The 13,373-nt window shown below is 58.5% G+C and overlaps 4 protein-coding genes across 6 annotated transcripts; 1 reads left to right on the top strand and 3 right to left on the bottom strand.

The window, feature by feature from the left end:
* Positions 1-3,621: 3,621 nt before the first annotated feature.
* On the top strand, positions 3,622-4,690 carry LOC121057889 (C-C motif chemokine 4-like). Its single transcript, XM_040532614.1, has 3 exons — positions 3,622-3,782; positions 4,068-4,176; positions 4,347-4,690. Exons 1-3 carry the CDS (start codon positions 3,710-3,712, stop codon positions 4,435-4,437), a joined length of 273 nt encoding a protein of 90 aa, XP_040388548.1. The 5' UTR covers positions 3,622-3,709; the 3' UTR covers positions 4,438-4,690.
* Positions 4,687-7,428, bottom strand: LOC121057888 (PHD finger protein 7-like). Of its 3 annotated transcripts, XM_040532611.1 has the most exons (10): positions 7,129-7,427; positions 6,913-7,004; positions 6,724-6,825; positions 6,323-6,447; positions 6,088-6,250; positions 5,896-6,002; positions 5,665-5,778; positions 5,317-5,435; positions 4,936-5,168; positions 4,687-4,831 (listed from the first exon to the last, which is right to left on the bottom strand). In XM_040532611.1, exons 1-9 carry the CDS (start codon positions 7,418-7,420, stop codon positions 4,957-4,959), a joined length of 1,326 nt encoding a protein of 441 aa, XP_040388545.1. In that variant the 5' UTR covers positions 7,421-7,427; the 3' UTR covers positions 4,687-4,831; positions 4,936-4,956. The 3 variants fall into 3 exon arrangements, with proteins under 3 accessions (XP_040388545.1, XP_040388546.1, XP_040388544.1); XM_040532612.1 differs by having other exon boundaries at positions 4,687-5,168; positions 5,896-5,951; positions 7,129-7,428; XM_040532610.1 differs by having other exon boundaries at positions 4,687-5,168.
* Positions 7,429-9,469: 2,041 nt separating this feature from the next.
* On the bottom strand, positions 9,470-10,911 carry LOC121057891 (C-C motif chemokine 3-like). The gene is made up of 3 exons (XM_040532616.1): positions 10,541-10,911; positions 10,090-10,207; positions 9,470-9,743 (listed from the first exon to the last, which is right to left on the bottom strand). Exons 1-3 carry the CDS (start codon positions 10,611-10,613, stop codon positions 9,644-9,646), a joined length of 291 nt encoding a protein of 96 aa, XP_040388550.1. The 5' UTR covers positions 10,614-10,911; the 3' UTR covers positions 9,470-9,643.
* A 562-nt stretch (positions 10,912-11,473) lies between these two features.
* Positions 11,474-12,736, bottom strand: LOC121057890 (C-C motif chemokine 3-like). Its single transcript, XM_040532615.1, has 3 exons — positions 12,580-12,736; positions 12,311-12,425; positions 11,474-12,118 (listed from the first exon to the last, which is right to left on the bottom strand). Exons 1-3 carry the CDS (start codon positions 12,650-12,652, stop codon positions 12,013-12,015), a joined length of 294 nt encoding a protein of 97 aa, XP_040388549.1. The 5' UTR covers positions 12,653-12,736; the 3' UTR covers positions 11,474-12,012.
* Positions 12,737-13,373: the final 637 nt, after the last annotated feature.

Raw genomic sequence — 13,373 nt, 5'->3', positions numbered from 1 at the left:
TCACTCAAATGGTGGGAGAACAGATATAACTTTGATCTAGGACAGTAGAAAAATCCTTGTTGTGGGTCTTTGTGCAGGCCGTGGCGCAGGATCCTCTGAGAGCAAAGGGGCATTCAGGGCTTTGCATCAAGAAGTTATCAGTGGGGATTGGTTTGGGAATGTAGCTTTGCTGAACTACCCCCATAAAACAATAAATACAAGAGTCAGCGATACCTCGCTGCAGAGAGAGACTGTTTGGCTGATCTGTATTTTCCTTGTGCTCTCCAGCCACGGGACCTCTTTGCATAATTTTTATCAATGACAAGCATCGCTTCCCAGACGGATGTTGCATAATGCCACGCGCTATTCTCTCTGCACTTGCATGGTATCGTGGTGTTGGCAGTTCCTTCCACTTTTTTTCTTCCTGTGGTTTCCTTGCTCTCTGCATTTCCCTCTGTCTCATGCTGGAGCATGGTGGAGGTGGAGGGGTTGCTCTTCTCCACTTGTTGCTGTGTGTCTGGCAGCCTTTCCTGAAAGAGGTGCAAAGGGCATCCCTCTGCCCTGCCTCGTGGTTGGAAATGCAGCCTGCTTCTGCCAGCTAGCAGGCATTTGTCCTCCTGGGAAGCTATGCAGAGCTGGGGAGGGCTTCCTAAAGCTGGCTGTGGGCTAAGGTCCTTGTCTCCTCTTTCCGTAGAGAGCTTGGGGACCAGAAGTAATGCGATCCTCTTTAAAAAGGCCGAGACCATCCCTCATCCTCTATTTCAGTTTAAATGAATCCCGTGACACTGTCCACCTTCCCTGTCTAACCGGGGGACCTTCTTGCTGCTCTCTTCTCTTCTTACCACTTTCTGAAATGTGCGGCCCTAAGAGGCAAGCTGCTCCCAGCTGCGGCCACCGCAGTGCTGAGCAAATTTGGAGATGAGCTCTGGCTGTGCCCTGTCCCTGCTGTGCTGAGGAAGCAGCCAGAGGCAGCTCTCTGCATGTCCTCATGCCTCCTCCTGTCCCTCCACCTCGCCAGCTGCCTGCCCTCCGTAATGACAGTCCCTCTGCTCTTAGCTGCGTTCACAGCCCCTGGGTAGATGTTTTTAGATATTAATTCCCTCATTTTCTTATGAGACACATGCAGGAAAACACTGTGCCGGAAACAACTGATAATGGAAGGCTAGTGTTATGTTGGCTCATCACTGGCTTTCTGCTACCTCTCCTGCTCCACGTGAGTTTGTTAATTGCCAGTGGTTCAGGAGAGGAAGTGCTGGAGCCTATTGGTTTAACAACACCTGCCTTCTCTACCTCTTCCTTACCCATTTGTTCTTTTTTCTATTCTCAACTGCATGCCTAACCTCTGGCACTAAATTCTAATTGTGTTGAGTACCTGGCCCCAACCTCTTCTTTTGTTAACGTGAAGATGAGCCAAAAAGACACTGCAATTTTGGCTATGTGCTCACCTTCCTAACTAATAGGCTTTTTTTCTTTTTGTTCTTCAAATTGTTGTTCATAAAGCTGGGTCTTCTGGGCTGCCATGTTCCTTGCAGGAATTCTGAAAGCTTCACTGACAAGAAGGCAAATTGTTTTCTTTCCTCACCCTGGCTTTTGAATTTCTCCTGTTTCTTTCCCAGATTAGAAAGTGGTCTGATTACAGATGACTTCTACCGCAGGAGAATTAAAACCAGAAGTCATTTCTTCACTCTCCCCTTAAATCAGTTCCTTATATTCAATTCCTTAAACATGCTTGAACACAAACTATCTATTTTCGCTGAGCTGCAATTTTGTGCAATTCATTGAAATATCCTCAATTCCAGTTAGAATAGGAACTACTTCATTACCGTCCAGTAAGAAGTTCCATCCGGCCCTTGTCTAAATGGAGAACTGAAAGCCCAGCCAATCATTTCTGCAGTAAAGAGGAAACATTTTCACCGTTTCCATCAAAAATAATCTTTGCTATTGTGAGATCTTTCTGTGATTTCTAACAGATAACTGGCTTTAGCAGTAACCATACAAAAGCCTATGCACAGAGGTGATTGTGGTTCTACTTTTTGTTGTGTTTGTCTCAGTTTCTCTGAATTTCTATGCTGTGGGATGCTCCTTACCGCCATCCTTACCATTGCTACTCCTGCTTGTCCCTTGCCAAGCAGTAAGCATCAGGCTCCTGGTGTGGTGAAAGGCCAGGCCTACGTGGGGCTTGCATGCAATGTGGTGATCTTTGGCATGTAACATGGTGATCTTACTAAAAGAAACAATCGTGGTCTCCTCTCCTCATGTGGCACCTCCTGTTCAACCAGTGCTGGCCCTGAGGGATGTGCCCTTTGGGCAGGAAAAGGCTCCGTAGGGAGCGAGGGGCAGGAGGTGGAGGCTGAGGGTTGTATGGCGGCCTGCTGGGGAATGTGTGGGGTACTGCGGGCAAGGCTGGAAAAAAGAGGAGGGGAGGAAAAAAAAAAAAGGAGGAAATTGCAAGTTTTGCAGTTCCTTCTGGGTGTCTGGCCACGGAGGCATTGGGAATTACTCTTGGAGATTGCAGATGTTGCCACTTCCAGTCATACCACAATGGCCTTGAGGTTTCATCTGCGAGGCTGCGATGAGCTGGCATCAGTGGGTGCAGGCAGAGCCTCTCCTTCTTCCAGCTCCTGCTCTGTGTCTCCTCCCTGAGGCTGGTGTATTTGCTTTTTTGGGGCTAAACCAGTACAGAGAGCCTAACTGGGATGAAATCGTCCATTTTGTGAAGAAGTGGGCAAGCAGGAACTGCAGCATCTTGATCTCAAGAGGCTGCAGACCACAGCCCAAACTGAAACCCGTGGGTGGAGAGGTGCACATCCCCTGTTTGTCCCAGGCACAGGGAGAGTGACAGGCCGGGCTGCGGCCTGAGAACTCTATTGTGGTCCTGGAGTAGGCTGACAGAGCCCAGGCCCTACAGGCTGCCCGGTTCTCCATATCTCTGCAAACTTCCAGCATGAGAATGCAGTTTGTCACAGGAAAAGGGACAAACGTGAGACTCCCTGTGACTTCCAGGTCAATCCAACCTCTTATCTGTGTTGTCTTTCCTTTCCTAGATGTCTGACAAAGAGCCTCTGTTATCAGTGGAGATGAACGTACATGTGATACACCTTTCTGGAGCTAGCTCTGTAGCCCCGCTGTGACCTGTGGAGCAGGTTGAAAAGTGCTGCTTGTGGCAAAACTGTGGATAAGTTTGGATTTTCCATCTGGCAGTATTTTCCTACCAGCAGTAGTGGTGGTGGCTGGATTTGTGTGTGACATGGCATCTGGGCTGGGTTCAGTGACCTTCAGCAGAGCAGCTCTGCTGCCCCTGGACACAGTGGTGCTGTTGGGGCTGTGGCAAAGCAAATCCCTGACTGGAGTGTGCTGGCAGCCTGCTTGGGATTCCCATCAGAGCTCCATATGTGGAGCCCTGTGTCCCAGCCTGGCTCTCGCCATGGAGCTTTGGGCTCCATTTCGTCCCCAACGAGCACCAAAATGGAATCCGAAAGCAGTGGTCTTGTGGCTGGAGCTTCCCCTTTTGTGGCTTCCTCGCCTTCTCCAGCTCAGCAAAAATCAGGTATCCTGACATAATTTCCTTGGTATGATGCACTCATCTTTTTTCCTTGAAACCATGTACCCGCCCAGTGGCCAGAGGATAAAAGACGGCAGTGGCAGCAGGGACCAAGCATCGTGCAGAGGAGATCCCTGCAGCCACCCCAGCTCCAGCCCTGCTTGCCATCCGCTTGGTCCCTGCAGCACCATGAAGGTCTCCGCAGTTGTCCTGGCCGCTCTCCTCCTCCTGGCCCTCTGCTCCCCAGCTGTGGCCCATCTTGGTAAGTCTGGGTGTCACTGTGTCCCCCTGGGGCTGGGTGCCCCATCCCTGTAAGGGAGCTTTTGGGGCAGGTGGAGAGCCCAGTCCCTCTCCCCATGGATGGGACCCTTGTGGTGGGGTGCGGGTGATTGCCACCAGTGCTGGGGCTCAGCCTCAGGGATGGCATCTCCAGGGGTCTGTCCTTGGGGGATACGACACGAGGGGGGGACAGGTGATGACAAGTCCCAGGGTGGAGCAGTTGCTGTAGTGTGGGGTCTCACTGGGCTCTGTTTCTTTGCCCCCACAGATGGCGTCCCCACCACCTGCTGCTTCACCTACCAGCACCGCCCTGTCCCGCGTAGCCTCATCGCCTCCGCCTACACCACCAGCAGCAGCTGCAGCCAGCCAGGGGTGATGTGAGTACCCTCCATTCCTGGGGTTTGGGGTGTCAGAGCCCTGTGCATTGCCGGGAGGGGGAACAGGGGACGGGAACATGGCCGTGGACATACGGGGCGCTGCTGGCAGGACCCAGCTCCGGCCCCCTGCTGCCCTGTCCCAGCACCCAACGCTGGTTTTCTCCCTGCAGCCTGGTCACCAAGAAGGGGAGGGAGATATGCGCTGACCCCCAGGCCCGCTGGGTGAAGGCACACCTGGAGCACTTCCTGAAGAAAAACTGACCCTTCCCTGCTGCCACCGCCCCCTGGTGGGCTTAGCCCCCAGCACCAAGATGCAACAGAGTACTTGAACTGTGTCTTTCTTCAACGGGAAATTTATTCTACTTAACTTATTTAAGTTAAATTAATTGAATTAAATGTATATTTTTTTGCTATAAAAAGGGAAAATACAAAAATAATTTAAAATATATCACTATGCCTTTCAATAAGGAGCCTGTATTTCTGATGTCTAATTAAAGTGTTTCGACTGTAAAAACCCTTTGTTTGTCTCTGAACTCCCTCCCATGGCACTTCGCCCTCCCCTGGTGGGGCTCAGCTCCTGCAGAGCAACCCCTGACCTCAGCACATCCCCACTGGGTGATGTTGGAATTGTGTCTTGCGGTCCCGACACCAGTTCCTGTACTGGGAAACAGCCCCAGCAGTACCAGCAGTACAGACAGGAGGGTTGGGGACACTGTGGCTGCTCTGCACTGCAGTGCTCAGGCACATCAGCAAACCCACCTGTGATGTTTCACCCTTTTATTAGGGACATCCTCCAGGGTTGTTGGTCAGTGGCTGGGAGGTGACCGAGGGGCTTTCTGTGGGCTGGGAGAGCAGCTGGGTGCCGGGGTGTCCTTGCAGCATCCCAGCCTCGTGTTCCAGACCTGAACTCCCAGGAGCCGGGGTGCTGCACGAGGGTCCCTGCGCTGGGGCTGTGGGGTCTGGGTTGGCTGCTCCAGGTGACACTGAGGGGGCTACAAGGGGCAGGGAGATGAGCACAAGCTCCATCCATCACACCCCTGTGCCCATCTCCTGGTCCCGTGTCTGGGACATCTCTCCAGGGCAGGTGGCCATGGTGGCCACGTGTCTATGGGGACCTTGTCCCCCAGCTGCAGCTCTCACTGGTGCATGTGTCGGCGCAGTCGCTGCATTCCCAGGAGCTGGTGTCCTCCCTGATGTCAGAGCAGCGCTGATGGGTCCCGCAGGAGCCACAGGAGCTGCAGAGCAGCAACCTCCAGGGCCTGGGGGAACGATGGAACCGATATCCCATGGTCACCAAGGGTCCCAGGTCTGTGGGGTGCCAGCCCTGGTGGGGTCCATCCTGCTCACACCCCAGCAGCCGGGGTTGAGCTGCCAGCATGCACCTTGTGCTGTGCTGAGCTCAGCACCCTGGGGAACCTCCATCCCAGCCTGAAGGAGGAGACAAAAGCATTATCTCCTCACTGGGGTGACGGGGCCTCCACCACTCACCCCGTGTCCTCTGACTGCTCCCGTCCCACTGGGCACAGGCACTGGCTGGCGTCGCAGGAGCTGTGCCGCTGGTAATGCTCCTCGAAAGCCCCGTTCTCCTCCCAGGCAGCGTCCCTGCAGGAGCCAGGGACAGCTCAGTCCTGGGGGGATGAGGGGTACCCTGGGGAGGCAGGAGGGGACTGGCCAGGGCACCTCGTGGAGCGAGACAGAGGCAGGGAGAGGGATGCTGACCTGTCGGGGATTTTGATGCCCAGGCGAAACATCTCCTCCTGGAAGGTCTGCATGTCCTGGCAGAGCGGGCAGCGGAAATGGTGCAGGGCCGAGCTCAGCGCCTGGCCCTGGGGCAGGGGTGGCATCAGTGGGGGGGGGTCCCATGTAGCCCCCACACAGGTTTGGGTGATGCTGGGGGGCGATGCCACCCACCTGGATGCAGCGGCGGTGGAACCAGGCGCTGGTGCAGGCGGGACAGACCAGGGTGTCGTAGCGGGGCCGCCTCGCTACCGCCTCCAGGCAGATGACACACGGGCTGTGGCCCTGCTGCAGCGCTCGCAGCCGCTGTGCTGGCCGGTGCTGCCAGCAAAAGGACCTGGGGGACAGGGCTGGCAGCTCAGCTCCCTGCTTCGTCCCTCCTCCAGCCCCATGGGGCACCCACACTCACTTGAACTCCCCGAAAAACTGGGAGACGCAGCCCCGCTCGATGCCGCAGGGGAAGTGGAAGATTCGGGGACATCTCCGAGCCTGGCAGGTGACCGAGGCGCCCCGCTGCCGGCAGATGCAGCACATCTGGGGACAGCAGGAGGGTGGCTGCCATCAGCGCAGTGCTCCCGGTGAGCTCAGTAAGCCCATGCCCCGCAGAGCCCAGTGACATTTTGGTGGGCCACCTGGCTGGGGACACCACACCACTGATAAAGCCTTAACCCTTCTCGAAGTGCTCATTTTTTGAAGGAATGAGACTTTTTGGACAAACAAGGCTCTGGTGGGCTGTTTGCAGCTGGCTGCTGGAGCATCCCAGCCAAGGGGCATGGGGACCGAGGTGGGGACACGTCCCCCCGGCCTCACCTTCTGTGCCACCCGCTGCAGCTCCTGGTGGATGTCGGGGAGGAGGAAGCCATAGAAACCCTCTCCATCAGCCCCTCGCTGGCTCAGCCCGCTGGCGTGGTACTGCAAGAGGGAGCCGGGGGTGTGTGCAGGGTGGGCAGCTGCTAGCACGGGGTTGGGGGCCGGGGGCTGAGCCCCCTGGGGGCTCACCAGGCAGTTCTCGTGGATGCAGAGCCCATCCTGCTGGCACGTCTGCCCAAAGACCTCGGGGTCGCCATCTGCCCGCTGGCACAGCCTGCACACTGCCGTGGGGACGGTGTCATCGTCACCCCCAGTGCTGTGCTGGGGTGCCCAGTGGGGTGACAGCGGCATGTGCGGGCGGGCTGGGGGAGAGGCACATCCCCTATGGGGATGCTCTGAGCTCACCTTCCTCCTCGGGAACATGCCGCTTCTTTTTTGGGGGGGACGGCACCTGGGGGGGCCCTGCCAGCACCCTGAGCGGGGCTGTGGGACTGAAGGAGCCAGCTGGGGGGGGTTGTGGCAGCCTGCGGCGCCGGGGCCTCAGCTCCATCACTGCATGGGGCCGTGGGGAAGTCGGTGGGGTCAGGAACCGTCCCCTTCTTTGTCCCCCCAGTTTTTGGGACAAGAAGGGGAGCCGAGCTGGTGGCAGTGCCCTGCACTGGGGGGGGGTGGGTAGGGGGTGACGGGCATGTGACATGGCCCCATGCATTGTGATGGAGCAGTGAGGAACCCCAGAGAAGGTGACGTGGTGGTGATGTCAGGATGAGCAGAGCCACAACACAAGGGGCTGAGCGCCTCCAGCGTGCTGGGGCGGGCCCTGAGGGACAGGGACCCCATGTCGGGATGCCAGCATCACCCCACAGGGCCCAGCTCCAACCCTGGGGGTATAGCAGGGAGAGGAGAGCCAAACAAAGGGTTTTGCAGGCCAAGCACTTTATTTAGGCATCAGAGCCCCTGACTCTTGAAGAGCATTTTGATGTCTTCTCTATCATCTTTGTATTTTGACTTTGTTAGCAGCGGTGAGGGCTGTGGCAGCAGGGAAGGGTCAGTTTTTCTTCAGGAAGTGCTCCAGGTGTGCCTTCACCCAGCGGGCCTGGGGGTTTGCACATATCTCCCTCCCCTTCTTGGTGACCAGGCTGCAGGGAGAAAACCAGCGTTGGGTGCTGGGACAGGGCAGCAGGGGGCCGGAGCTGGGTCCTGCCAGCAGCGCCCCGCATGTCCCCAGCCACACTCCCGTCCCCTGTCCCCCCTCCTGGCGATGCACAGGGCTCTGCCCCGGACATTGCACCCCAAACCCCAGGAATGGAGGGTACTCACATCACCCCTGGCTGGCTGCAGCTGCTGCTGGTGGTGTAGGCGGAGGCGATGAGGCTACGCGGGACAGGGCGGTGCTGGTAGGTGAAGCAGCAGGTGGTGGGGACGCCATCTGTGGGGGCAAAGAAACAGAGCCCAGTGAGACCCCACACTACAGCAACTGCTCCACCCGGGGACTTGTCATCACCTGTCCCCCCCTCGTGTCGCATCCCCCAAGGACAGACCCCTGGAGATGCCATCCCTGAGGCTGAGCCCCAGCACTGGTGGCAATCACCCGCACCCCACCACAAGGGTCCCATCCATGGGGAGAGGGACTGGGCTCTCCACCTGCCCCTTACAGGGATGGGGCACCCAGCCCCAGGGAACACTGTGACATCCAGACTCACCAAGATGGGGAGCAGAGGGCCAGGAGGAGGAGAGCGGCCAGGGCGGCTGCAGAGACCTTCATGGTGCTGCGGGGACCGAGTGGACGGCAAGCAGGGCTGGAGGTGGCTGCAAGGCTCTCCTCTGCACGATGCTCAGCCCCTGCTGCCGTCTTTTATCCTCCGGCCACTGGGCAGGCATGGAAATTGATGGGTGCATCGTTCCTAGGAAGTTATGTCAGGATACCCGATTTTTGCTGAGCTGGAGAAGGCGAGGAAGCCGCAAAAGGGGAAGCTCCAGCCACAAGACCACTGCTTTCGGATTCCATTTTGGTGCTCGTTGGGGACAAAATGGAGCCCAAAGCCCCATGATGAGAGCCAGGCTGGGACACAGGGCTCCACATATGGAGCTCTGATGGGAATCGGGTGGATCAAAGCTGCTCCATCCTCCCTGTGCTCAACCTGCTCTAAAGCATCCGTGGTTTCCATCACTTGGAGCGTAAGGACTTTGGTGACATCAGTGCCCACCACCCCCCAGTCCCATTTCCTTCGTCCTTGCAGCAGCCTGCTGACCGTCCGATGTCCCTGTTGCCGCCTTGGTGTGGCGGAGGGGCTCTGGTGGGAAGGGAAGGATTGTCCCCGCCTGATGCTGGTGTCTCCCAGGCTCCAGCGGGAGTGGGGCCACCCCGGGGTGCCCATCTGCAGGGGCCCAGCTGGGGCTAAGGGACAGTGCCAAGCCCCCAGGCCCCCTCCTTCTGCAGCCACCAGCGTTTAACTCCCGGCTCCTCTCTGGGGAAAGCAACAACCCCCCACAGATCCTCAAAATCCAGCATTTCTCCTGTGTCTGCCTAAATTAACATCCCACGGGGCATCCTCACCATCCTTAAACCCACAATGGGGCAGAGGCTGCTCAATGTGGGGGGGGCTTTGGGGCCAGCCTTCATCTCCACCTTCACCCCCCTGGTTTCACAGCCCCACCGACACCTTCTGGGCTGTTCCCCAGTCCCTTTGGGGATGCCAGCCTCTCCCAACCCCTCTCTCCTCGAGCAGGATTTAAGTCTCACTCCAGGTCAGGACATGGCTCTTTATTAAGGCCACCAAGGGCTGTACACGGGTGTGGAGAGGAACAGAGGGGGGACAAAGGGGGCAGGGGCTGGGGCTGGCCCCATAGGTTAACGAAGCACGACGGACACGGGCAGGTGGCGGCGAGGCACAAATAAATAGGGCGTGTGGCGGCGGCAGCTTCACACCAAGGCATTGCTCAGCTTCTGTCTCTGCAGGTACTGCTGGAACCAGCGCTCCGTGGGGTCCACGCAGAGCTTCTTGCCCTTCAGCAGCTCCACTCTGGGGGCAGAGGGGTGGTGTTAGATGGGGTGACCCCCCCTCCAGCCCCAGCACCCCCCTGAAACTGCTGACTTTGAGCAATCTTAAATTTCTTTTAAACCCCGGCTTCCTTCCCATTTTTATTGGTGAAACAGGGGGTTGGGGTTGCAGGGACATTCGGAACAAAGCAGTGTGGGGGGGGCACATCTCACACAGCACCCGGGGGGGGGGGGATTACTCATTTTGGGGTATCCCTGATGGCAGGTGAAGCTGCAGGGAGGGTGGGCAAGCGAGGGCGAGGAGCATGGTGGGGAGAAAGGCTGGGGGAGGGAGACTGGGGGAGGAAGACGGAGACCTGGGCACTCACATCACGGCTCTGTGGGAGCAGTGTGGGGACGTCTCCTGGTAGCTCCGGATGAAAGAGGCAGGGATTTCCTTCTTGATGAACATCTTCTTGTAGCAACATTTGGTGTAGGAGCTGCGGACTGAGAGCAGGCAGGGCTTGGTGCTGTCCCCAGGGGTGTCGCTGCTCCAGGCACCTTCCTGCTCCCCCTGCTCCAAGGGTTCCTGGCGTGTACCCAGCTCTGTGGCTTTGCCCCGGGGATGGACCCCCCTGTTTCTGCCCATCAGGAAAGCCCTAGGAACAAGCCCCTTCCCCTGGGGCATGGCCAGACCCCTCGGCACCTGCTGAAGCTTTGCCTGAGCCTATTTTGGCTCCATTTAACAGGAATGTGACACCTCCAGCACCCCAACTCCCCAACAGGAGCAGGGGCCGAAGCTGTGCCCCCGATCCCAAATAGCTCTGTGTCGGTACTTACAGGACATGCCCCAGCTTTCAGTCCAGACAGCAGCGAGCAGCAGGGCGACCAGGGTCAGGGAGAAAAGTTTCATGTCCAACCTGGCTTTGTCAGCTCCAGCGACCTGTAGCTCTTGCTTGTTTTGTGGCTATGGTGAGCTACCTGCCTCTCCTGCCTGCACCTCGGCGTTATAAAGCCCCCGGGCAGCATTTCCATGACACCCCCGGACTCTCCCCGGTGGAAGAACCGCTCGTCGGTGTTCATAAAGGGCAAGTGGTGAATGGAAATTCCTCCCTCTGGCTGGTGCTGCTCCATCCCCTCCTCGCACCCAGCCTACGGCCTGGGAGGACGGCTGGAAATTCTGGTGAGGAGCCACAGCTCTGCGCCGCCGGTGATGCGCAGGGGCCAGCAATCTATTTTGGGTTCGGCTGCTGCCACCGCGACAAACCACACAGGATGATGCTTGCGCTCAGTGAAGCCCTGGGAGAGCTTCTTTTCAAAAGCCATCCCAGCTGCGATGCTGCTCTTGTGGTTCTTCACGGGGGCGAGTGGCTCCCACCAACCCACTCGAGACCCCATGGCCGAGTGCTGGCTGCCCACAGCGGTGGCCGTGCTACCCGTGGTGCCACCTGTGGTGGTGGCTGTGCCCATTGCATCTCCTCGTGGCAGCCCTGGTGTGCGGGCTGGCACCGGGGCCGGATCCTGCACCCCCGAGGGGCAGCTCTGGTTGAATTTTGGCCGGGGTCTCCATGGGGACAGCTGGTGGAGGAGCACGGGGAGCCCCCTCCTAGCAGGTTGGCACCGACCCAGTGCTGTGCCCGCCTCTCGCCCCTTTTGCTGGTGGCTTCCCCAAAGCCCACGTGGACACTTCTTGACCCCGTGCACCCCCTGGATCCCTCTCCCCCCTTCTCCCACCCCCAGGACACATCAGGAATGGCCAGGACTTCATCTCTTCCCAGTGCTTTAGCGAGTCCAACGCTCACAGATGTTCTTTCACACACAGAGAAAGCCAAGAGGAGGACCTTGCCTGCTCCCCAGACACTCGCACAGCCAGTTGTTTGCATGCATAAAGTTCCCTTTAATTCCATCACCGTGCCGTACAAAAAACAAGGATGAAGCTATTCCCTCTTAACCCCTATGCTGCAGGAAGCCTGGTGAGCGCCGTGCCACCGAAACGCCAGTGCTGCCACCCGCAAAGCAGTTGTCCCCCGCCTGAGACCCCGTCCTGCCTTGGTCCCAGGGTGAGGGACAGCGAGAGATACAGGAGGTACAGAGCTGCCTGCGTGCAGAGCTCCAGGGTTTGGACGCCCCAGTGGGACTCTGGATCCAGGGATGGAAAAAACCCAAAGAGGTGATTGCTGGTCAGCCTGGAGCCGGGCATGGGGCTGCGATGGGAAGGACAGCCTCGATGTGCCACGTTGCCCCTCATGTCCCCATGGCCACCTCTGCGACGGGGTCACCCTGGAGGGCCCTGCGGGGTTCCCACAGCCACGCTAGCTGGGGATGGAGAAGGAGCTGACTGGGAAGCTCTGCTGGTACCTCTTCACCCAGGCCCTGCCCGCCTGGGCACAGATCTCCTTGCCGCTCTTCACCTTGAAGCTGGGCAGAGAGAAGCAGAGGGCTTAGTGGGGATGCACTACGGGGCTGCAGGGCTCAGTTTTGGGGGGGCTCGGAGACGCCTCATGCCCCATCCCACACCTGGGCAGCAGAGGAGCAAGTCTGGTCACCAAAAGGAAAGAAGCAGCAACGCCTGTGTCCCTTGGTGCCACCCGAGGGGCAGGGGGTACTCACATCACTGCCTGGTGCGGGCACTCAGGGCTGGTGGCGTAGCAGGAGACGACGTTGTCCCTCTTGATTCGTCTCGTCTGGAAGTTGAAGCAGCACTTGTCGGGCACGGCCGGGGCTCCTGGGGAGACAGCGAGAGCTCATCTCAGCCTGGAGGCCCCCATCTCCCTTCCAACCCCCCTGCATGAAGCAAACCCACCCCCATGCACCCCCTCCCTCTTCCCTGGGGTCCCTGTGCTGTCCCTGTCCCCAGTCCCGCGGATGTCTGCGCTCACTTTGGGCCAGGCTCTGGCAGCACAGCACGACGAGGAGGAGGAGGACGCAGAAGGCCCCGGCTGCCTTGGCCATGGTGGGCTGCAGGAGGGCTGCGGGCTGCTTCGTGCTCCCTCCTGCTTGGGATGGGGCTGCTTTTATGGGGCTGCTTCCAATGGGGCCAGCGGTTGCGTAGACAGGGGGAGGACCTGGTCCCTGGCCATGTCCCAAAGCACAGAGGGTGGGGGATATCCTTCCTCTCCCAGAACAGCCCAAGGAGGAAAAACTGCTCCTAGAACCCAATGGGGTTGGGATTTTCCAAGCTACTGCCTCCAGCATTGGGGCTAACGGGTGGGTTGCTGCCCGAATTTGGCTCCGCACACCAATTCCCAGGCGGGTTGCAGGGCATGTAGGGCAGGACGGTGTCTAGGAGCTCTGCAGGGTGCTGGCAGCCGGATCCGCTCCCTGCGGCCATCACAGCTGGGAGCAGCAGCCCCGTGTCCATGGGAGCAGAGCAGAGGTCTGCATCCCATCACTGTACATCCCAGCATGGGGGCCGATGGCCAACCCCCGTGCCAGAATCCCAGAAAGCCGTAGGGAAACAGCCTCTGTCCAGCTGCAGAAGGAACATACGTGGCTCCTGCTGTTTTTTTGGGGGGTTCTTGGCTGTGACAAGCTGGGAAACAGCAGAGGCCAGACTGGGGCCTCCCTGGGGGTTTTTGCCTGTCCCAGCTGTCCGACCCCTCCCCCCCCCCCCAGCCTGGAAAAATCCCAGGGCTCCTGTTCCAGCTGATGACAGCCGGTGGGTGGTGGGCTG

The sequence above is a fragment of the Cygnus olor genome, chromosome 20 (assembly GCF_009769625.2).
Source record: "Cygnus olor isolate bCygOlo1 chromosome 20, bCygOlo1.pri.v2, whole genome shotgun sequence".
NCBI lineage: Eukaryota > Metazoa > Chordata > Aves > Anseriformes > Anatidae > Cygnus > Cygnus olor.
This window is presented reverse-complemented; position numbering and strand designations above follow the sequence as displayed.